Source organism: Maniola hyperantus, chromosome 28 (assembly GCF_902806685.2).
Source record: "Maniola hyperantus chromosome 28, iAphHyp1.2, whole genome shotgun sequence".
NCBI classification, from domain to species: domain Eukaryota; kingdom Metazoa; phylum Arthropoda; class Insecta; order Lepidoptera; family Nymphalidae; genus Maniola; species Maniola hyperantus.
Genome location: NC_048563.1, coordinates 3,129,098 through 3,153,745, shown reverse-complemented (window position 1 = coordinate 3,153,745; position 24,648 = coordinate 3,129,098). Strand labels below are relative to the sequence as shown.

At 36.5% G+C, this 24,648-nt stretch overlaps 2 protein-coding genes across 4 annotated transcripts in view; one reads left to right on the top strand and one right to left on the bottom strand.

Moving 5' to 3' along the window:
- Nucleotides 1–5,038: 5,038 nt before the first annotated feature.
- On the bottom strand, nucleotides 5,039–20,963 carry LOC117994941 (uncharacterized). 3 transcript variants are annotated; one of them, XM_069508479.1, is made up of 12 exons: nucleotides 20,833–20,963; nucleotides 19,148–19,410; nucleotides 18,394–18,629; nucleotides 17,721–17,881; nucleotides 16,694–16,989; nucleotides 16,193–16,410; nucleotides 15,298–16,008; nucleotides 13,781–14,887; nucleotides 13,394–13,509; nucleotides 11,963–12,187; nucleotides 10,778–10,910; nucleotides 5,039–9,487 (listed from the first exon to the last, which is right to left on the bottom strand). In XM_069508479.1, exons 1-12 carry the CDS (start codon nucleotides 20,865–20,867, stop codon nucleotides 9,308–9,310), a joined length of 3,681 nt encoding a protein of 1,226 aa, XP_069364580.1. In that variant the 5' UTR covers nucleotides 20,868–20,963; the 3' UTR covers nucleotides 5,039–9,307. The 3 variants fall into 3 exon arrangements, with proteins under 3 accessions (XP_069364580.1, XP_034838808.1, XP_069364579.1); XM_034982917.2 differs by having other exon boundaries at nucleotides 20,681–20,922; XM_069508478.1 differs by lacking the exon at nucleotides 20,833–20,963 and adding an exon at nucleotides 20,521–20,660.
- Nucleotides 20,964–23,539: 2,576 nt separating this feature from the next.
- Nucleotides 23,540–24,648, top strand: part of LOC117994940 (protein artemis-like) — a 5,762-nt gene continuing 4,653 nt past the window's right edge. The window contains exon 1 of the mRNA XM_034982916.2: nucleotides 23,540–23,885. Coding sequence (XP_034838807.2) covers nucleotides 23,751–23,885 — 135 coding nt within the window. The 5' untranslated portion in view covers nucleotides 23,540–23,750. The remainder of the gene's footprint in view (nucleotides 23,886–24,648) is intronic.

Sequence of the window (24,648 nt, the reverse complement as noted above, 5' to 3'; positions counted from 1 at the left end):
AATCAATATATTTAGTTGCAAACCAACCAGTGTTCATACTTTTGAATTCACCCGCTTCGACTTAATCCTAAATTGTTATTGCTAATGACAGTCTCAAGTGGAAATACGCCAGTTAATATTGAATGCAATATAAACATCGAACTTTCATCATCATCATCAATCGATAGACGTACACTGTTGGATATATGTGTTGCGCCGCCTGAATCCAGCGGCTACCTGGGACTCGCTTGATGTCTTCCATCCACCAAGTGGGGGGCGACTTCCAACGCTGCGAGTTCGCCATTCCAGCACCTTGGGACCCCAACGTCTATTTAACGCACAGCTGAAACTATTGGACGGATCGGGCTGAAATTTGGCATGCAGATAGCTATTATGACGTAGGCATCCGCTAAAGGATTTTTGAAAATTCATCCCCTAAGGGGGTGAAATAGGGGTTTGAAATTTGTATAGTCGCGGAATAAGCGTATACTTGTAAGCTGTGGTAGCCTAGTGGTTAGGACGTCTGCCTTCCAATCGGAGGTCGGGGGTTCGATCCCGGACACACACCTCTAACTTTTCGGAGTTATGTGCGTTTTTAAGTAATTAAAATATCACTTGCTTTCACGGTGAAGGAAAACATCGTGAGGAAACCTGCATTCCTGAGAGTTCTCCATAATGTTCTCAAAGGTGTGTGAAGTCTGCCAGTCCGTACATGGCCAGCGTGGTTGACTATGGCCAAAACCCTTCTCACTATGAGAGGAGACCATGTGCTCTGTAGTCAGCCGGTGATGGGTTGATCATGATGATGATGAGGTAATACTTACTGTAAGTTGTGACTGAATAAAAACAAACTTTAATACCAACAGATGCAAAATCCGGGAACGAAGAAAACCAATATGGCCACTCGGATCGCGAAAATAAAAATGTCGCCGATTTGTGCAAGTCTTGTTTAAAACAACTAGTGAAGAGCTTTTTTAAGTATGATTCTGCTGACCCAAGTTTTAGATCGAAAAAGGAACAGTACAATATAAGTAAGTATCTATCGCGCACCGTGTAACCAGTGGCCCTACCGCGGTTTGACAACTACAATGTCACGATCGCAATCATCTCTGATTGGTTAATGCTCGCTCACTATTGGCCACAATGCATTGTTGCAACAAGAATCGCACAAATTCAGCCAATCAGAACAATTGAGATTGTAATAATGATTGATGCAGGTTTTGACAATCGCCCTACAGCATCAATCATTATTACAATCTCAATTGTTCTGAATTTGTGCGATTCATGTTGCAACAATGCATTGTGGCCAATAGTGAGCGAGCATTAACCAATCAGAGATGATTGCGATCGTGACATTGTAGCTGTCAAACAACCGCGGTAGGGCAGCTGGTTTTAGACAATCGCCCTACAGAACGCTGGCAAAAATGAAGACAGGTGATAGTACTGATGATTGCTGATAGGGATTGTATAATGCGTGCGTTGTATAATGCGTTGTATAATGACTTCGCGTGCCATTTTAACTTTGTGTCAAATCGTCAAAAGTACGGTTTTAGTCTTGTAGGGCGATTATCTAAAACCTGCATCAATCATTATTACAATCTCAATTGTTGTGATTGGCTGAATTTGTACGTTTCTTATTGCAACAATGCATCCAAATAGCCAATATAGTGAGCGAGCGTTAACCAATCATAAATGATTGCGATCGTTGCATTGCAATGCATTGTTGCAACATGAATCGCACAAATTCAGCCAATCATAACAATTGAGATTGTAATAATGATTTATACAGCTTTTAGACAATCGCCCTACAGGGCCTCGATTGCGGTAGAATGACAGCTACAATGTCACGATCGCAATCACCTCTGATTGGTTAACGCTCGCTCACTATTGGCTACAATGCATTGTTGCAACAAGAATCGCACAAATTCAGCCAATCAGAACAATTGAGATTGTAATAATGATTGATGCAGGTTTTACGAAATCGCCCTACAGGTAAGCTTAAAGCAGGGCTTTACGGGTGTGCGGGGCGTCCCCACCCCGAATTGCCATCTCGACCTGTCGCGTACTATACATACCTAGTTAAAAAACAGGTGCGAGTCAGGCTCGCGCAACGAGGGTTCCGTACTAGTCGTATTTTTTCGACATTTTGCACGATAATTCAAAAACTATGATGCATAAAAATTTGTTTTAGAATGTACACGTGAAGCCCTTTCATATGATACCCCACTTGATATAGCTATCTTACTTTGAAAATTGAAAATATGAAAATAGGTACTAAGTAATATTTTTTCATGAACACATTTTTTTTGTGTGATGTGACCACAAACACACGGTTTTTAGATTTTCCCCCTAATGTCTCCTATAAGACTTACCTACCTGCCAAATTTCATGATTCTAGATCAACAAGAAGTACTCTGTACGTTTCTTGACAGACAGACACACAACAACGTAATCCTATAAGGGTTCCGTTTTTCCTATTGACGTACGGAACCCTTACACTTAAGGGCTAATAGTTTTTCCTGCTTTTTTCAGAATCTGAACTTGTACATTTTAAGAGCGGTGAACCTTCCATGATGTACCAAATAGAACCCAACTCAGTGCTTAAAAGCCTAAGCGACGCGCTTAAATCGCAGGAAGCCAGGAGATATTCCGACAAGATAGCGAAGACCGCGGCTTACGTGTACCGTTTGATTACAGAGGATTGATTAATTATTACATACAATAAACATTATTAATCAGGCTCAGATTGATTAATTAATCAATAAAAAGTAGTTAACGAGGCTCAGATTGATTAATTAATCAATAAACGTACTTAACGAGGCTTAGCTTGATTAATTTTTTTTTTTTTTTTTTTTTTTTTTTTTTTTTTTTTTTTTTTTTTTTTTTTTTTTTTTTTTTTTTTTTTTTTTTTTTTTTTTTTTTATTATTTTTTTTTTTTTTTTTTTTTTAATACAATAAAACTTAAAGCTAGCCTTATCTAATTACTATATAAATCATGACCGCGTGGAATGGTGCCAAGAATACTGGCTGCATTTCCGCGCTGGACAGCTAGGCTGATCCGCTGCGCAAAAAATGAGCCAGCCCTTCTGTCACCAGTTGAGGCTATTAATCGCGGTGAAATGTCTCGTAAAAAATTTTTAGCACTAAGACTCCATGGCCCCAGGGTCTCCACGGCAAACGGCACAAAAATGTAACTCTCTATAAGAGAGGCATACTTGCGCCGCTTGCCGTTTTCAGCTGTTTCTGCTGCGGCTCCCGGTCTTGATGCTGTCTTCCTGATATGACACGGGGCCAATGTGTCAACGCAAGTTGCGTCCCACATTAGCGCCCGTCCCCGTTCCCAGGGAACCAGCGTCAATCCATCAGGTCTCTTGCCATCATCCCGACTAATCCCTGCCGGCTCAATGAGCGCAGGAATATTTATGGTGGCAAGAGCTCTTTTAATTGTATCGTTAAGAGAGCCATGCCTAAACAGCCTTGATTAATTAGTCAATACACATTATTAACGAGTTACGAGGCATAGATGTATTAATTTATTTATAAACATGATTAAAGAGGCTTAGATTGATTAATTATGCAATAAAAATTATTAATTACTTTATTTTTAATTATTCCGTGACCAACTCAGTGCTTAAAAGCCTAAGCGACGCGCTCAAATCGCAGGAAGCCAGGAGATATTCCGACAAGATGGCGAAGACCGCCGCTTTCGTGTACCGTTTGATTACAGAGGATTGATTAATTAATACAAATAAACATTATTAATCAGGCTCAGATTAATTATGAAATCAATACACATTATTATCGAGTTACGAGGCATATATATATTAATTAATAAATAAACATAATTAAAGAGGCTTAGATTGATTAATTATGCGATAAAAATTATAAACGAAGCATAAATTGATTTTAAATAATTACTTTAGTAATATTCCTTTATCTCAAATCCCTCGGTTCACCTTTAAAACAAGGACTAAAATCGTATAATAATTATAAAATTTAAGTCATAATTAAAAAAAAAGTGACTGTCATTATATAAATACTAGAAATAAAAATAAACTTGTAATTCCCGCCTCTAGGCTCAGTAAAGTTAGCAATTCATTTGCTCGTAATTCCATACGTTTCTATAATAAGCTTCCAGAAGACATATTGGAGATGTCTCTCAACAAGTTCAAAGTTTTCATAAAACGTAAACTAATTGAAAAATCCTATTACAATGTAAAGGATTATTTAAATGATAAGCAAGCTTGGGAATGAGTTGCTTAACGACTTTGTGATAGTTCTAATAAGTTTCAATAATTTTGTAAAGTGGTGATAATAAAAAGAATACCCGGCTGAGTTTGTTGTGGGCTCTTCTCAGACCTGGGCGCGTTTGGAACCCTCGTAGCTTTAGTTTTAAGTTTGCGTTATAATTATCACCACTATATTATCTTACAAATCTAACACTATACCAGACAATCAATAAGAGTAATTTATTACCTATTTTTAATAAATCATTTGACTTTGTATACGCCCCGCAAATTGCTAATGCGCGTGGCCGCCATTTTAGTGACGTCAGCACTAGACTGAAGATTCGAGCTGATGGTACCTATATTTTTATTTCGGCTGACGTCATTTTGATGTTCATGAGACATGGTTCCAGCGCAATAGCAATTTGCGGGACTTGCGGGATTATACCTCGACAGTTGACACCTAAAGTTAAAATGGCGAGTGAGTTCTCATTTTGTACGCATTATAGATAGATTAAATAGTCAATAAATATGATTAACTGAACTCTTAAAACTTTCTTAAATCGACTACAGATTTTGAATACTACCACTTCTATTCTCAGTACAGTACGCGGCAGAAAATAATGTATATCGACCTTTAGAATGAGATTTTGGCATTGTAGTGCGTTGTCTCTGTCACTCATACCTACGTGACCTTTTGTCGGTCTCAACAACAAAGACAATGCTCAACACTCTACAGAACAGTTACAGTTCATTATTTTCTGCTGCGTACTGTAATTAGTTCTTTTACCCATATTAAGTAGATACTCGTGAAAATAAAACGACGATTTTTTTATTAAAACTTTATTTACCAATTGGAAAGGCTGCTTATATCCTAAAAACAAAAAAAATGCTTATATTCTAAACATTGAAACTTAAAAATATATATATTTTTCCTTTGCTGACCAAAAACAAATCGCTTCTCGCAGAAATGCGTAAGCGACACGCTCTGTCCGGCGCTTTAGACATTCTAGTTAAACGGGGTCACTTGGTCACGTGACTCAAGGAAATACCTCGACGACGCGTCCCTTCGACGACACTTCCGTTAGCTCTTAAGGAAGGGATAACGGCGGTTACGCACTCATCCGATCTGAGTCCGTGAAAATACGTTCCTTTTTGTTTTGTATGGGTAGCTTATGACATTACGTCGTAGATATTTATTATATCCGTATTATCACGGATCGGATTTCATCGGATGAGTGCGTGATCGCTGTAAGAGTTTACGCGATTGAAAGTAACACTTTTTCTTGCTCCTTGAAGCTGTGATAGCCTAGTGGTTAAGACATCCGCCTCCTAATCGGAGGTCGGGGGTTCGATCCTGGGCACGCACCTCTAACTTTTCGGAGCTATGTGCGTTTTAAGTAATTAAATGCATCCCTGAGAGTTCTGCATAATGTTCTCAAAGGTGTGCGAAGTCTGCCAATCCGCATTTGGTTAGCGTGGTGGACTATGGACAACCCCCTCCTCATTCTGAGAGGATATCCGTTCTCTGTAGTGAGCCGGCGATGGATTGATCATGATGAAACACTTCTTAAGCGCTTCTCCATACAAACGTATTAGGCATAATTTCATATCTGCTGTTCTAGATTTAAAACTAAGCGAGATATCGATTTGCTAGTTTTGCTACGCCCTTAAGAGTAGGCGTGTCGCTTACGCGTTTCTACGGATTTATTACAATTTGTTTACATTTTAAATCAGCTAATTCTTAGGTTACAGAACACTTCACATAGTTTCTCTTATAAAAACTAAGGTAACATTATTGTCGCTAACGCGTTTCTACGCGTTTATTACTACTTTACACTTATTGGCTACAAGGCATTGTTGCAACAAGAATACCATAAATTCAACCAATCACAACAATTGCGATTGTAATAATGATTGAGGCAGGTTTTCCGCAATCGACCAGCAGAGGTGAAGCTGATGGTCACATTAGCTGTCAAACTATGGCACGCCGAACGTGCCAATAAAAAAACTACTCGAAACAAAACAGCGTTAATCATTCCGTCTCACTCAACACACAACACACACCTATTGTGTGTAAGTGAGAGGGAATGATTAACGCCGCCATTTTCGATTTGTTTCTTACATGCTGTCAATCGAATTACTATTAAATAATACAATTTTCTTAGTAATAAGAAAATAATTAATAACGACATAGTTTAATATCACAATTCACTTAAGAGATATATAGTGTGCGCAAAACAAGGAGTCCAATCCGAACACGAAGCGAAATATCGGTCAAGTGCGAGTCGGACTCGCTCACGGAGGGTTCCGTAACATCGTACAAGAAATAACACTTAATTTTAAGGGTTCCGTGCCTCAAAAGGAAAAACGGAACCCTTATAGGATCACTTTGTTGTCTGTCTGTCTGTCAAGAAACCTACAGGTACTTCCCGTTGACCTAGATTTGTGATTGAACCGCCGCGCGATTGGTTCTTCAGTCCAAGCTTTCGCTTATAAATTAGAAGTTTTTTCAATAATTTGTCGGACGCAATTCTCTTTCATATCAAAAAGTATTTAATTTATATTTTTTAGACTTTTTTAAATGGAAAACTATAAAGATTAAATAAAGTAAGATTAGATAAACCTAGTAGTAGTACCTAGTATGGCATCGTGAATTTTCTTGTTTTTTGGCTTTATTATATAGAATTTTATATATTCCGTACAAAATGACTCCTCATGGCGACATTTTAACTATAAGGGTCAAGTGTCATGTCAAAAGTACAGTTTTTTACTATAAAATAAGGACTGATGACATGTAAATTGACACAAAAAGTAAAAATGGCGCGTAAGGAGTTAATTTTTACGCGTTATAAGTTTTTGCCTTCTCTCTATACTTAACACTTGATAAAGAGTTATTGACAGTTATAAAAGTATAAAATAAACAATATTTTTCTGACTTAAATGAGCATTTTTAGCATTTTTTATTTCGAATAAGTCGAATAATTATATTATGAGAATCAAAATTTATTCGTTTTTTAAACAAAAATGTCAATTCATACTTTAGCATTTTATGAACATTGTTTTTCATATAAAAAAAGTTTTTTTTAAGTTTTATTTTAGTAGGTATGTATTTCGATTTTTTTCATTAAACACCGAGATCCAAAATATCCTCGTTGCAATCAGCAAAACTGTCTAGCTATCTAGCAGTATGGCGTCGTAGTTTTTTTTGTTTCTTTACAAAAATATGGTCCCCTTTTTTCTTTTCTTTACACTTTCAATAGTATTATTTTACATTCTTCCTATAGTTAATACACAAAGTGTTTGTTTTTGACAGTTATAAAAGTACCGATACAAAGGAATTTAATTTTTACAGTTAAATGAGCATGTTTTTGTTGTAACTCCACGAACACTATAAGTTACGTTTTTAAACAAAAATATCAATTCAGACTTGAGATCTTTATGATAACTGTTTGTTTAAAATAAAATAAAATAAACACCTACCTACCTTTTCTAAGAAAAGAAAAGTTTTATTGAGAAAAAAGTATTTTTTTACGATTTTTAAAGTTTTTTTTTTTTAATAATTTGGTATTTTCATTTTTAATAAAAAACTAAGATTCAAAACATCCTCATTGCAATCAGCATAACTGTCTACTGTACAGCTATCTAGCAGAATGGCGTCGTAGTTTTTCTTATGTTTCTTAGCACAGACATGGTCGGCCATCACATGTTTGTTTTTGACAGTTATAAAAGTACCGAAACAAAGAAGTTTTATTTTTACAGTTAATGAGCATTTTTTATTCTAACTCGACGAAAAGAAAAGATTTACTAAGAAAAACAAATTTTTTGAAGAAAAAAAGTTTTTTTTTACGATTTTTTAAGTTTTTTTTTTAATAATTTGGTATTTTCATTTTTTTAATTAAAAACTAAGATTCAAAACATCCTCATTACAATCAGCATAACTGTCGACTGTACAGCTATTTAGCAGTATGGTGTCGTAGTTTTTCTTATGTTTCTTAGCACAGACATGGTCGGCCATCACATGTTTGTTTTTGACAGTTATAAAAGTACCGAAACAAAGAAGTTTTATTTTTACAGTTAATGAGCATTTTTTATTCTAACTCGACGAAAAGAAAAGATTTACTAAGAAAAACAAATTTTTTGAAGAAAAAAAGTTTTTTTTACGATTTTTTAAGTTTTTTTTTTAATAATTTGGTATTTTCATTTTTTTAATTAAAAACTAAGATTCAAAACATCCTCATTACAATCAGCATAACTGTCGACTGTACAGCTATTTAGCAGTATGGTGTCGTAGTTTTTCTTATGTTTCTTAGCACAGACATGGTCGGCCATCACATGTTTGTTTTTGACAGTTATAAAAGTACCGAAACAAAGAAGTTTTATTTTTACAGTTAATGAGCATTTTTTATTCTAACTCGACGAAAAGAAAAGATTTACTAAGAAAAACAAATTTTTTGAAGAAAAAAAGTTTTTTTTACGATTTTTTAAGTTTTTTTTTAATAATTTGGTATTTTCATTTTTTTAATTAAAAACTAAGATTCAAAACATCCTCATTACAATCAGCATAACTGTCGACTGTACAGCTATCTAGCAGTATGGTGTCGTAGTTTTTCTTATGTTTCTTAGCACAGACATGGTTGGCCATCACATGTTTGTTTTTGACAGTTATAAAAGTACCGAAACAAAGAAGTTTTATTTTTACAGTTAATGAGCATTTTTTATTCTAACTCGACGAAAAGAAAAGATTTACTAAGAAAATCAAATTTTTTGAAGAAAAAAAGATTTACACTTTCAATATTTATTATATCAATAGTTAATACCCAGTGTTTGTTTTTGACAGTTATAAACGTACCGAGGAATTTAATTTTTACAGTTAAATGAGGCTTTTTTAAATTCTAACTCGACGAACAGTATAAGATACGTTTTTAAACAATAATATCAATTCAGACTTGAGCTCTTTATGATCTTTGTTTAATACAAAAAACCCACATTTTCTAAGAAAAGAAGTTTTATTATGAAAAAAAAAATTTGACGAAAAAAATTCAGTTTTTTTTGGACTTTTTAGTCCAAAAAAAATCATGAGGATGTTTTGAATCTTAGTTTTAACTGAGATTCAAAACATCCTCATTACAATCAGCATAACTGTCGACTGTACAGCTATCTAGCAGAATGGCGTCGTAGTTTTTCTTGTGTTTCTTAGCGCAGACATGGTCGGCCATCACCTGTTCTTTATTTGGCACTTCCACATTGCAAATGACACAGTTTAGTGTTGTTTCATTAATCTGTAAGAAAAAGAAAGAAACGTTCATAATTCCATACTAATCTCTACATAGTATAAAATAAAGTCGCTTCCCGCGTCTGTATGTATGTATGAACGCGTAGATCTTTTGAACAACGTAACGAATTTTAATGCGGTTTTCACCAAAATTCAAGAGGAAGGTTTATAGCTATAGTTTAATTCTCAAACAATTAGAGAACCCTAGAGAAATTGAAATAATGTGAATTAGGTCGGAAAAAAATCCTCTCATTTGAGAGTTTCCGAAGCAATGACACCACATTAGTATCTACATTGCACCAATGCGAAGCCGGGGCGGGTCGCTAAAATATTATAAATGTGAAAGTGTGGATGTGCGGATGTTTGTTACTCAATCACGCAAAAACGGCTGAAAAGATTTAGATGAAATTTGAAATGGAGATAGATTATACCCTGGATTAACACATAGGCTACTATTTTCCCGGAAAATCAAAGATTTCCCACGGTATTTAAAAAAATGTAAATCCACGCGGACGAAGTCGCGAGCATCAGCTAGTATTAATAACAGGGTGTAACCAGAACGCTAGCAAAAACTTAGCGTTATTGTAATGCTACCTAAACACAATCCAATACCAATAACCATTTGCCTCATTTTGTAGTTTTAGTGATTTAGTATTTTTCAAACCCGCAATGTATAGCGTGCAAAACTCGGATCAATGCCCCGCCTACGACGCGGCATTGAATCCGAATGGCCTACTTACACAACGTTCGTTGACCTCCAGCGCCAGTCAGATGTTTTATTTGCAATATATCGTGTACTTTAACAAAATATACGAATTTATTTATGTAATTTTTCGCATTTTTAGGTTAATTGTTGTGATTGGCTGAATAGTGAGCGAGCGTCAACCAATCAGAGGTTATTGCGATCGTGACATTGTAGTTGTCATTCTACGAAAACGTCTGGAACCTCATACTTATAGGATCACTTACATAACCTTCGGTTGAATAATATGCTTTTTTCAGGAGCAAGTGATGTTATCTCGACCGTAACAATAGTAAGAACTGCCTACAGGTTATTGTTGTGTCCAGAGACTAACTAGTCCAAATATATTGTAAGTTGGATAAATATAGTGCTGTGTAGTGAAAATTTTGTTGGCGCGATTCAGTCTGCATAGTGAGTGATTGAAGTTACCTGTAGCGCCATCTAATGACGGTATGTGAAAACCGCCACAAGGAGCATATCTTCCGATTTTTTAAACCTATGTAAAGGAAAGACGTATAATACTGATTGTGGTAAATACAAGACCTCTCATCTTACCTTCCTGATGAGGTGCGGTAAGTGGGGGGTCTCGAACGCATCGAGCAGCCCCTTGTGATAATCTCCCGCTACGTGCGCGATCAACTCGTAGCTGCGTACGTCGCGTTGACACAGAACGCATCTGTATCCGCTCCTGATAACAAATTATAATGGCTTCAAAAATCGTGACTTTTGTTCATCATGATCAACCCATCGCCGGCTCACTACAGAGCACGGGTCTCCTCTCAGAGTGAGAAGGGTTTGATCATAGTCTACCACGCTGGTCATGTGCGGATTGATAGACTTCACACACCTTTGAGAACATTATGGAGAACTCTCAGGCATGCAGGTTCCCTCACGATGTTTTCCTTCATCGTTAAAGCAAGTGATATTTAAATGAAATGAAATGAAATAATTTATGTGTGTGAATATGGGAAGACAAGGTGTTTACAATAAAGAGTTGCCAACATATCCAGTCAGGAAACCCTGACGTACAAATGTTTTGACAAAGTAGTCAGTAAATCAGATAAGAATTAATTACTTGAAACGCACATAACTCCGAAAAGTTAGAGGTGCCCGGGATCGAACCCCCGACCTCCGATTAGAAGGCGGTCGTCCTAACCACTAGGCTATCACAGCTTGACTTTTCTTGGGGAGTAAAATTTTAATGGATACCTCAGTACTTCAACTTCAGGCATGCCTCAATACATTGGGACTATAACAAAGCAAAAAAATCAAGTGGAACTTACTCCGTTGTGGCTTTTTAGAGTTCCGTACCTCAAAAGGAAAAACGGAACCCTTGTAGGATCACTTTGTTGTCTGTCTGTCTGTCAAGAAACCTACAGGGTACTTTCCGTTGACCTAGAATCATGAAATTTGGCAGGTAGGTAGGTAGGTCTTATAGCTGGTATTAGGGGAAAAATCTAAAAACCGTGAATTTGTGGTTACATCACACACAAAATTAAATTGTGGTCATGGCTAATAATTAGTATTTTCAAAGTAAGATTAGTGGGGTATCATATGAAAGGCCTTTACTTGTACATTCTAAAACAGATTTTTATTTATTTTCATGCATAATAGTTTTTGATCTATCGTGCAAAATATCGAAAAAATACGACTGTAACACGGAACCCTCGGTGCGCGAGTCTGACACGCACTTGGCCGGTTTTTTGGATAATAATGCGGTGGTTTCCTAGATATACTCACTTATTTTTGCAGAATCCGTGATAAGCATCCCAAGAGATCCTCAAAACTTTTCCATCAAAGATTATGATCTTATTTTTCTTCTGTAAAGTTTCCACGCTTTGAAAGTTCGCTGTGATCTCTATTATAAGTAAAACCTTAATTTCCGGTTCCTTCTCATTCAGGAATATGGTTTCGTTTTGGAAACTTATGTTCAGTAATTGTCTGCCGGATTTTAGATCCCTCTTCCTAGAATTTTTTTTTTCCGTTAGATTTATACTAATACTAGCTTATGCTCGCGACTTCGTCCGCGTGGACTGCACAAATTTCAAACCCCTATTTCACCCCCTTAGGGGTAGAATTTTCAAAAATTCTTTCTTAGCGGATGCCTACGTCATAATAGCTATCTGCATGCCAAATTTCAGCCCGAGCCGTCCAGTAGTTTGAGCTGTGCGTTGACAGATCAGTCAGTCAGTCAGTCAGCCCCCTTTTCCTTTTATATAGACTAGCTGATGGATCGTTGTACGCGTGGATTTAGGTCTTTAAATCCCGTGGGAACTCTTTGATTTTCCGAGATTAAAAGTAGCCTATGTCACTCTCCAGGTCTTTATCTATACCCATGCAAAAAATCACTTCAAATCGTTGCACCGTTGTGACGTGATTGAAGGACAAACCAACAAACACACTTGAATCATTTACTTGTACGGCTAAGGGACGCGCACCATTGGCATAAGAGGCGAAGCAGCTCGGAGCGTACAGGTGCCAGGCCGGCACCACGGAGGAGCAGCAGCGGAGATCACAGCTGTGCTGGTGACTTCTATCCCCCAAGGGGGGAGAGTGAGCACAAAGCAGTGGTCCGACCGCCGGCGAGAAAACGACTAACTATCGGCGATTTTCTCTCTCAAGAAACGCACAATAAATGTACATTCCGTGTAAACGAATGAGATGCACACCTATATCAAAAGTTGCTCCTGACTGTTCACACTGCCGGCGATGACTCGCTTTACTAGTTTTGTCGCTGAGCGACGAGCTTTCAGAAATATACTCGCTCAGCGATATTCGTTCAGCGATGCTCGCTCGCTTGAACACGTGTAACGCGCGCGCAGGTTTGCACAGGACTGAGTGACCGCGGGCGAATGGCGCGAGTAATCGCTCGTCGCACTTGCACACTCGCTTATAGCCCTATCGAACTATCGAAACTACACACTCGATTCCCGCTGATCGCCAACTCGTTTATAGTTTCTAGTTCTACTCGTTTCTGGTTCATCTTCGGTGGTCGGACCACTGCCTATAGGGATAAGGTAGAGATGAAATAATTTGTAGGGAGTCAAGAAGGCGCCCTGGGAAAACGCCAAGAGCAAGTACTGAACGGGCGCCCTCCCGCGATTCGCCCCGTATAACCGAGAGGTTGGTGGGGAAATGGGAGGTGCAGGGTTGGATCATTTTCTTGTTTACCTTGCTTTCTTGTCAGTCTTGTTGTCTTGTAAATGCAGCGGCCATGTTATGTGCTTGTTTATGTCTTTCCTTGTAAATACTACATTGCAAATACTACAGTGATAGTTGAGGAACATCTGCGGATGAAAAAATAATGAAATGAATCAATGAAAAATATTTATTAACCAAAAAACGACTTTATCAATGTTTCCTTGTACGATGGTGCCCACACTATAGTACGCGACAGGTCGAGATGGCAATCGGGGTATGAGGCGAGGGGCCGTGGACGTACCATCCTTTTTCAACGATATTGAAAAGAAAAAGTGACAAGAGAATCGGCACCAATGCTTAACTAACTCTAGTAAAAATTAGAAAAATACTGCCTTCTGTAGATTAAAAAAAACTTACCTGTCGTAAAAGATGTCTATCATATTTGACAACAAACTTGCATTTCTCCATACAATTCCCATGGTTCTTACTGTCTATGTGTTTTTTCATAGAACCATAGACACGTACAGAGCACACAAAACAGTATGTCGTCCCGTCGCCGATTTTGATCAAACTATTGTAGGATGCCAGCCCGACTTGAATATAAGTGTTTTTAAATTTCAAATATACGAATCTTTCGTTGAAATATTCAGATTCATCTTCAACGTCGTCTAATGATTCATTCAAATCCAACATGTCTTGTATCAAATCGATTTTTGATTCAGTTTTCTTATTGTCTTCTATTTTGGATTGATTCGTTGTGCGTTGATTCTCAACTTTTTTAGGTTGATTCGTATCTATTTTAGCTTCAGCTTCAATGTTTTGATCTTTATCGATGTTACACTGAATAGTTGCGTCTTGATTCGAATCAATTTTGGTTCGATTCATGTCTAAATTAGGCATACTAGTTGTGCGTTGATTTATATTTGTTTTAGTCTGATTCATATTCAATTTAGTCGGAGTAGTAGGTTGATTCATGCCTAATTTAGCTTGATTCATATTTGTTTTCAACTGATTCGTATGTATTTTAATCTGACTTATTGCACTTTGGTTCAAATCTACTCCGGATGGAACCGGATGCATGCCAATTGTTGGCGGGGGTAGTGGCCATCGGGGCATGCCCAATGTTGGTGGAAACATTGGCTGATTCATACCAATTCTTGGTTGATTCATTGGCCATTGTGGCATGCCCATGTGTGGAGTGATTGGTAGTTGATTCAAACCCATTGGCGATTGATTCAAACCCATTGGCAATTGATTCATACCCATTGTGGGTTGATGCATTGCGGGTTGATGCATTGCAAATTGATGCATTGCGGGCTCATGCATTGAGGGTTGATGCATTATGGGTCGATTTAAATAATTTCTAGGCTGATTGACTATGTCGAGGTATGGCTTATTTAGGTAATTTTTAGTTGCTAAAGCTTTGGTTAGCATTTGTATATGGTTGGCTTCTAATATATGCGACTTTGTATATTCCATGTTAAATATAACATTGCATATAGCACAATGATCTTGGAATCCAGCCTGTAAATAAAATAACCTTTAAAATAAACGAAAAAGCGACTAAGCGAAAGCGAGTACAGGTATAGGTTTAATAAACTGCTCTAAATTCTCTGATTCTGATATCTTTCTCTAAACTAAATTTAGAGTATCTGCAACCTTTTCTTTTTAATATTGCTAAAAAGGACGGAAAAATAATTTTAAATTAAATACTCTAAATTATAGTGCTACTCTTTTTCAACTAGCACATAAAGTCACGAGGTTTGACAGTTTTCCAGTACGCGCCCAAAAGTGATGAACATCGTTCTTTAGTCAAGTCAAGAGTGAATAGGCATCTTCTAGACAAGCGCGCTCCATCTTAGGCTGCATCATCACTAGCCACCAGGTCTGATTGCAGCCAAGCGCTAGTCTATAAATTAAAAAAAAAAACTTACCATTCTTATCAAATGTATGCCATAATTCTCTTGAAATGCCACATTGCTCAGCATGCCGATATGATCTTGCTCTCTGATATGATTTGACGCATCCGTCTCATTACCCTTCACACTACATATATGACAGTAATAGTCATTTTGCAGTTTGACAACAAAATTATATGACAAGAATGACACCCGGATCCTAAAACCGTTCTGATTCAATATGACATCGTTATGAATATTTGGCGATTCATTATTTATTTCACGTTCCTTATCATTATTCGTTGCGGTTTTATCGTTATTGTCGTTTCTCGTTGCCGTAACGCTTTTTCTGTCGTTATTTTCATTTACAACGTTTTCGTTACTTGCACTCGCCGAGGCAACGACTTGGTCTTCGTTAACGGTAAGTAGATTTTCGTTATTCTCATTTCTAGCATTCACAAAGGTTTGGATACCATTATTCTTATTTATCGTGTTCTTTGTTTGGGATGTCTTATCGGTAATTTTGATATTTTGCAGTTCCTTAAATAACGGTAACGTTATAGTTTTTTCGTTACCCGTATTTCTATTCTTTGTACTGTTATCGTTATTTTTGTTTCTCTTTGAAACCGCTTCGGAAAGCAGGGCCGGTATGACTTTCTTTTTGTGTTTTGCTTCGATGTGTGCTTTAATTTCCTTTGCGAGTTGTATATTGTTGCATATACCACAGTGGTAGTATTTTGAATCGATCTGTTAAAAAAAAAAAAACTATCATAATAGCTATCTGTATGCCAATTTCAGCCCGATCTGTCCAGTATTCAAGCTGTTTATCGATAGATCAGTCAGTCAGTCAGTCAGTCACCTTTTTTTATATATTTAGATGAAAGAAGGAGTAGGAGGAGGAGGGAGGAGTTAGTAAGGAATGATAAATTACCTTCCGTATAAAGTAACTTTTGTACTCTTCAACAAACTTGTAACACTTTAGTTTATCCAGATGCACTTTCTCCGCACAGTGTTGCGCCTTCACAGTTATCTGGTAGTACTTCTTGCACACCATGCAGTAAAGTTGGTTCGTTTTGTACGATTTGAAAGTACTTATCATGTGCCAGTGGTCGAATTTCATTTTCATTTTTTTGTCGAAGATGGTCACATCTGAAAAAAAATTAAGACAGGTATCTGACGGAATGCCACTATAATGTGGCTAATTCTAATAAATCTTAACCTAAGTTAAGATTAAAATTATAAGTATGTACGCTGTTGATCACTATTTTTTTTTTAAATCACTACTTCCTATAATGTCAAGTCTTCTTACAAAGTTTCAAGTCTGTACAATTCACACTAATCTCAGAAACAACTACTTTTTACATTTTCATAAATGACATGGCTTAGAATTAAACACTTTAAAAAAAATTACTTAAAAAAAATGGACACTTACATAAATAATCCGGTGTAGCCGCAATTTTCTTTGCGATCGACGCGTACGAAACGTAATTCGGTTCATTGTATTCGTTATTTTCAGTAACGTTAAATTCGTTATCGTTACTGCTGAACACGTTATCGTCAATATCGTTCTCGTTATCGGACACATACGGAACGTTATCGTCAAAATCGTAATCGTAGAATCCCTCAGCGCTGTCGAAACCGCTCGTGTCGCTTAAGCTCAATATTCTGTTTCTATTGAAATGGTAACAGTCGTTATTTCTATTGCCGTTATCTGCGCTTCCTTGATCACTGGAAATAAAATTATTCATCTAAATATATAAAAAAACGGGGCAAATTGAGAACCACCTCCTTTTTTGAAGTCAGTTAAAAAGAAAAGGTGACTGACTGACTAATCTATTAACGCACAGCTCAAACTACCTGACGGATCGGGCTGAATTATTTTACTAAGAAAATGCTGTTGCCTTTTGTATTGCATAGGCTTAGGCATACATGACTACTTTTTATTTCCCTTCTCATTCTGAGAGGAGACTTGTGCTCAGTAGTTGATCGGCGTTGGGTTGATCACGATGACGATGATGATGACTACTTATTTAACTATATCAAAGTTTGTTTTGTTTTTAAAATATGAATAACTGTATTCGTTCTTTTTAGTAACGTTAAAGTCGTTATCGTTACTGCTAAATATCGTTCTCGTTATCGGACGAATACGGAACGTTGTGTCGCTTAAGCTCATTATCCTGTTTCTATTGAAATGATAACACTCGTTATTTGTGTTGCCGTTATCTGCGCTTGATCACAGGAAATAAAATTATTCATCTAAATATATAAAAAGAAAAGGTGAGTAACTGACAGATCTAACAACGCACAGCTCAAACTACTGGACGGATCGGGCTGAAATTTGGCATGTAGATAGCTATATGACGTAGGCATCCGCTAAGAAAGGATTATTGAAAATTCAACTCCTAAGACGGTGAAATAGGGGTTTGAAATTTGCGTACTAAGTCGCGAACATATATTACCTGTTTCTTTCAACATGTAAGTCAAAGTCGTACAAGACATCTGATGCCCTGTTTGTCGCAAAGAGCATGTTCTCTTCGTGGGTTTTGCTGTCAAAGTGTTGGTTTTCCGCACTTGTGTCGAAGCATTCGTTGCAAACGCCACAATGGTAGATGTCTTTGATCTAAAAAAATATCTTTACTTTCTTACTAATGTTTTCCAAAACTAACGTAATTTTCTTATTATGACAAAAAAATTACGAGAATAACATCATTTACAATACGCGGCTGAAGGAAATAGCAGATTTTTAGAGCGCTCGCACTGTCCCTGTCGTAGAGACCGACAAAACGTCATATAGGTATGAGTGACAGAGACAAAGCTCTACAAAGCCGAAATGTCATTCTAAAGGCCGAAATTAATATAACTTTCTGCCGCGTACTGTACACGTTCATCCGTCAATGCCGCTGCAGTTAATGTACTAATATCTAAATATGTAAAACGAAAAGGTGACTGACTGACTGACTGATCTATCAACGCACAGCTCAAACTACTTGAATTTAGCATGCAGATAGCTATTATGACGTAGGCATCCCCTAAGAAAGGATTTTTGAAAATTAGACCCCTGATAAGGGTTTAAAATTTGAGTAGTCGACGCGGACGAAGCCGCGAGCTTAAGCTAGTTATATCATAACTTACCTGTCTTGTAATGCTTAAATCAAACTTCTTCAAAGGTTGATATTTCTCCAGATTCCTCAAATGCATATCCGAGTCTATATGTTCGATGGTACCACCGATCTCAGTATCACACACAGCACATTTATGAGTATCACCCAGTTCTACTAAAGTGTTCCACTGTGCTACTGTTAGTAGCATATTGGAATTTATTATCAGTCCATATGGAGTTTCTTGGATGGAGATTGGTAAATAGATATCTGAAAGAAAAAAGGAAAACGGTCAAGTGCGAGTTGGACTCGGAAATGAAGGGTTCCGTGCTATTGTAGAAGATACAACACTTCTTTCTTTCTTTCAAAATGTTTTCAGATGCTCATACCAATGACTATTTTGCCATAATGCGTAAAAAAGCGGCATCTCTCCTGTAGCGCTTACGTACCAGCGACAACGGCATCCTAAAGGTAATTGCTGCCAGGCCCGACTGTCCCATACTACACCACTGTGTGGAGCTATTGGGTCAGTATAATCAAATTAACTGTACCTACCTACCCATTAATAAACTAACAATACTAACTTACTAATTATTGAAAAATTGTAACTAACGTACTAACAATCTATGGATGGAAACATCTGAAATAAACGTTTATTTATTTATTTATTTATATCAGTAATCATCAGTACTTCGTTTTTGCCAGCGTTCTGGTAACAACCTGTAGATAAAACAATTTCTATTCTAATTCACTCTAACTCTAATCTAACTATTTCTAATCTAACTCACCTGTAGTTTCATGAATCGTTACCTCCATTTCTCCATCACCTGTATCCGTGGTTTGAATTTCAAACAGTGACAGTACGTCATTGTCTTCCAGAACATCTTCACGAAAAACAGTGCCGTTGATTTCATAAACTTTATCATATATAGGTGGTTTCTTACAATCCGTTATACAATCTAATACTATCGGTTTGAGAATAGATTCATCGACATATATTTCCGGTATATCTTCATCTACTATAATTACTTCTGCACTAGATGCCATGTTTCTGAAAAAAAAATTACACTTATTATGAAAAATGAAAATGAAAAAAATATATTATTTAACAGAACAGTTTTGTCAAATTTAAACATTTTCTAATGGTACCCACACTAGGTAGTCCTGTGTCGTGGGTACTGATTCGCATTAACAATAAACAATGTAACTGGAAATTGACGCTTGGTTTACTAGACTAAGTTCACTAAACTAAGGTATCTAAAATATATAACATATTTTAGATACCCTATTTCACCCCATTAGGGGTTGAATTTTCAAAAATCCTTTCCTAGCAGATGCTAGGAATCATCATAATAGCTATCTGCATGCCAAATTTCGTGCGTTGCAAATCAGTCAGTCCCTAAGGGGGTGAAATAGGGGTTCGAAATTTGTGTAGTCCATGCGGACGCAGTCGCGAGCATAAGCTAGTACTAAATAATTATTATAATGTCCCAACTTTTGAGAGCATGTTTACGAGAAGGAGCAATCCTAGATTTAGGGGACATGATATGAAGCTACAATATCAATTGCCATCATCAAATCCATTAAAACACTTTCTGACCAATGTTGTTCACATATCGAATAAACTGCTTAAGGATGTGGTTATGTCAAGTTCTGTTAACCAGTTCAGAAATAGATTAGACCAGCCATACACGGACAGTTTGAAGCAGTCAGGATGGACTGTTTCAAGCTGCGACTGCATATTGAACTACAGACTTCTACGTACGTACATATACGAACTGCTCAGGCAGTTGCAACTGCTTCGGGCGGTCAAGCAGTCGCCTGGCATACACTGACTGCTCGAGCTGTCGACCGCTCTCGCGCAGTTACCTCCGGCCGCGCTCCTAATTCCACGTCGCGCACGCTTCCCGCCCGCACGCATCGTTAAAGCTGTTGACTCTGACTGCAAGAGCGGTCCGTGTATGTTGATCACTGGCTAACCGCTCGAGCAGTCCGTGTATGGCTGGCCTTAGACAAACATTTGGAAAACTCGAAGCACTTCTGATATAGACGCACCAGCGAATGCTGCTTAGTTTATTTAAAAAAAATAAGCTTTCACAATATAAAAACGTTTTATACACAAAATAGCCTGAAAAAGGATAAAAAATTCAAAAAATCTTACGGTTCATGTAACTTAGTGATTTGTCGATGTATCCTTTCACCCACTATTAAATCATATAAAATCAAAAGTAACACAACTACCACAAAGATATTAAACAACAAAGTAATGAGAGACCAAAAAAACATATTTTGTTAGGCGTTACAACGATTACTGCACTTACTAGTGGACTGTGGAAATAAAGTTTTTGTCCAAACAGTTGCAAGATCAAACTTCCATGTTTTGAACAGCTTCAACTTCACAATAATAACAATTTAAATAACGAAGTACTTTGAGCACGACACCGTACTCGTATCACTTAAAAAATTAAATTACCTGGGCTTTATTTTACTAAGAACCACATAAAACATAAAAGTTGAAACAAAATATCAGTTGAAAAGAATGAACAGCACCACCGAAGCACGAAGAGAATGAAACAATGAATGCAATGAAACTTTTTGATTTTGTCTTTTGACCACAGCACGGATAATCATGTCTTTGATGAAGTTTCGTTTACAAATGAGTAATTCCCCTTTGCCCATAGATTATGCCCTTGCCTGTTGTTTTTTTTAACTGGTTTTACGACACCGGATCCTAGCTATTTGCATTGGCCCAAGGATTTGCAAGTACTACTACGTACTTGGACGATCTAACCTATGGACTTGTAACGCGCCTAATATTACGAATAAAAATTTCTGTCACTTTTGGTGCGGGACGAGGAAACACTACATAGACAACTTGACACACTCACTCAACAAAGTTTTGTGTCATTATTAACACACACATATCTAAATCTTCAACACTACTACATTTTACGCACACTAATAAGTTATATACATCAACATACAAAGACATTACGAGTGTAAGACAGTCAAATTGATTTGCGATGCTACCGTATCGATATTTTAAAATATATCGATAGTTTTTCAGAAACAAAAGTAGAAGTAAGAATTTATTACTCGTATTTAATTACTTAAAACCAGTGTTTGGTCAGCGTAGCGTATTCTTGCATACATTCACCTCACTTAATAGGTAATTATCCCAAAAACTAATAATGCAACGTAAAAATAAGAAAAATATTTATTTAAAAAATATGCACATACTTTTTTACTTATTTTATATCATTTTTAATCTTAAGTATTTTTTTATATAACGAAATTTTCATTTAAAATTTCGATAGTGAAAATGTGCTTATTAATGACTTATATTATTATATAATACAAAATAAACCTGACCGCGCAAAAACCTACCAAACATAATTAGTAGGTATATCAATCAATAAAATGTTTTTTTCTTTCCAATCAATCATTTATTTATTGCACATTGGGTTTACATGGTAATTCCAATATGGTGTACTCTTTGTCCAAAAAAATTAAATGTAAGTTATTAAATATTACACGTATTGCCCTTACAAATTAGCAATGCAAAAATTTTCTCAATACCTGCCGCTTTTACCCCACAGCAAAATTCCATAAGACAGATATGATACTATGAAAATAAATTAGTAAACACACACGGTGGCCTCTTCTATTTTTAACACGTCATTATTTACCATTAGGTTAATGTTATGTATATTCTTGGCGATTCTCTCTGTAAAAATATCGAAATCTGTAAAAATAAAACGATTATGATAAATTATTACCTAATCCTCATCCTTGAGAAAGGTACACCTTTTAGCTACAAATTACCCAGTTCAGAGACACCCTACCCCGTTTCTCGCCTATCACTAAAATTGCGTTGCTTTAATATTTTTTTAAATGTATTAAGTACGTGAAATCACAGAAATCGACCAGTTTTATTACAAGTATAGGTAGCGAAAAAATTGTGGTAATTAATAATAACTATTCTTTACTTGACTTGAAGACGGTAATTTAGTCGTTAATAATAAAGAAAATGTTTTCATCGATATCGATAATCGAACCGCAATCACTATCACATGATTCTTAAAAATCGAACCTTATGTCCTATGCAATTAAATCTAATACTGAAAAATTTGGTAAAAATAACACAATAGTCTCGTGGGGAGTGCGGTATACTATAGACGGAGAGCCAGGGCCCAAAATACTGTTTGAATTTACTAAGGCTAATTTTTTTATAGTTCATTAGAATGGTTGCGTACACAAACATACTGCGGTCAGTCAAGTGAACCTGAGAACAGTGACTCAGGTGCGCTATCAAAGGTGTCGTACCTGCGAGGTAATAAAATGAATTTACTAAGGCTGAAAATTGTTATATAACTTGTATATTGCATATAAATAAAAGTTGTAATGGTTAGTCAGCAGAATATGGGGACAGAGCTCGTCAGTATGCGCAAAAAATTAGCCTTAGTAAATTCAAACAGTTTTTTGGGCGCTGGCTCTCCGTCTTTAGTATACCGCACTTCCCACGAGACTAGTGTTATTTTTACTACTACGTAATTTCATGCTGTTCACGCGTATTCAAATTTTAACCTAATTTGTATATAACGAGGGTTGCAATTGTTTAGAAAAAACAAAATATAGTCTCGTGAGAAGTGTGACTCGTTTCTACCGAATTATTACGTACTCAATTACTGAATCGGTAAAGTTCTCGATTGTTATTTTATTATAATAATTTATGTAATTTAATTTATAGAAAGCGTTTATTACACCAAAAATACTTACTTATGAAATGAAATTCCATCTTTTTGTAAATTTGATGTGTTTGATTTGTTCTTGCACTCACTAACGGCACAAACAGGCATTTTTCACCCAGCGTGTAAGACGTCGTCACACATCGAAAACGATTCTGACAATGACAAAATCGATTCCGCAAACAGTGTTTATAAACGCAGTGGATTAAAAATCCATTACTATTGACAGAGGGGAATAATCATGCGAGGCGCGTCCTTAGGTTAGATCGTCCAAGACTACGTAGTACAACTATTCCTATGTCGATGGGTCCATCTCTATGCCCTGGTCGAAGTACCTACCAACCAACCGTAGTTTTTTTTTCTTATTTGTTGGTTGTCATTTTGTCGAGGAGTGAGGACAAACGTCAAAATTTAAAAAAATCTTTCCCGCCACGGGCGCCACGTCATTTTTTGCGAAATACGCTGTTTTGATTTTGAGGTTTTGTTTTGTTGTTAATTTGTTTCTTTTGTATACCGATTGATTACTTACCTATATACCTAGTATATACATTTCATTAGCTTAATGATTTCGTTACGTAACTTTTTAACTCACTATTTGTGTTGTTTGTTCTGTGATAGCAAATAGATTTGAGATTCAAACACAATGTATCGTATTCGAAGCTCTTTTCACGGTAAAATAGACGAAATACCTGGTATTTACGCTGATAATTTTGAAAATGCTGATTGTACTTTGGCCAGAGCCTATTTTCTGAGCCACTACCATTCCGACCATGTTCAGGTACTTATGTGCAGTTAAATCATAATTATGAGTTCAATATTTTTCACTCATAGTTTTCAATAGTAAAGTAAAGTAAAGTAAAATATGCTTTAATGTACACCAAAACCAAAACAATAGAAATATAACAAAGATAGCATGTACAATAAGCGGCCTAATCGCTAAAATAGCGATCTCTTCCAGGCAACCTTAGGGTAGAGGATATTATAAAAATTAAAGAAAGCGGAAGGGGTGTACTAATAGTAAAAGTTGGTTCGCATTTTGCCCAATAAACTGAGTCACTCCTGCTTTGCTTGCGTGGAATTGCCTTAGTACAGATCCTTCCCTTAGTACAGAGTCAATCTGCACACGCCCAGCGTGATGGACTATGGTTAGAACTTTTCATTCTGAGAGGAGACCCATGCTCAATAGTGGGCCAGAATAAATACATGTAGAAGTAGCCCTAATGTGACTCTTACTGTTAAAGCGAGATAGCTAAATGCATATAAGCTGTTATTAGAATGTGACAAAATGATAACTTTTTGTCCTTATCACTGCAGCCACTTTTTTTGTTTGTGAAGATGTATTTGTGCGTAAGATCTTGACAAACAACGTGAAGTGAGGTTGTGTTGACTCAAGTATTTAAAGAAATAATTGATTTGTTTTGTTGTTTTTTGTTTTTGAAGTTATTGTGCAATGGTGGGTTGCAGTATACTAGGCTACAATAACCGAAGCAAACGTAAAAAAGAAGGAATAACATTTCACACATTTCTCTGCTTGAGAGGGA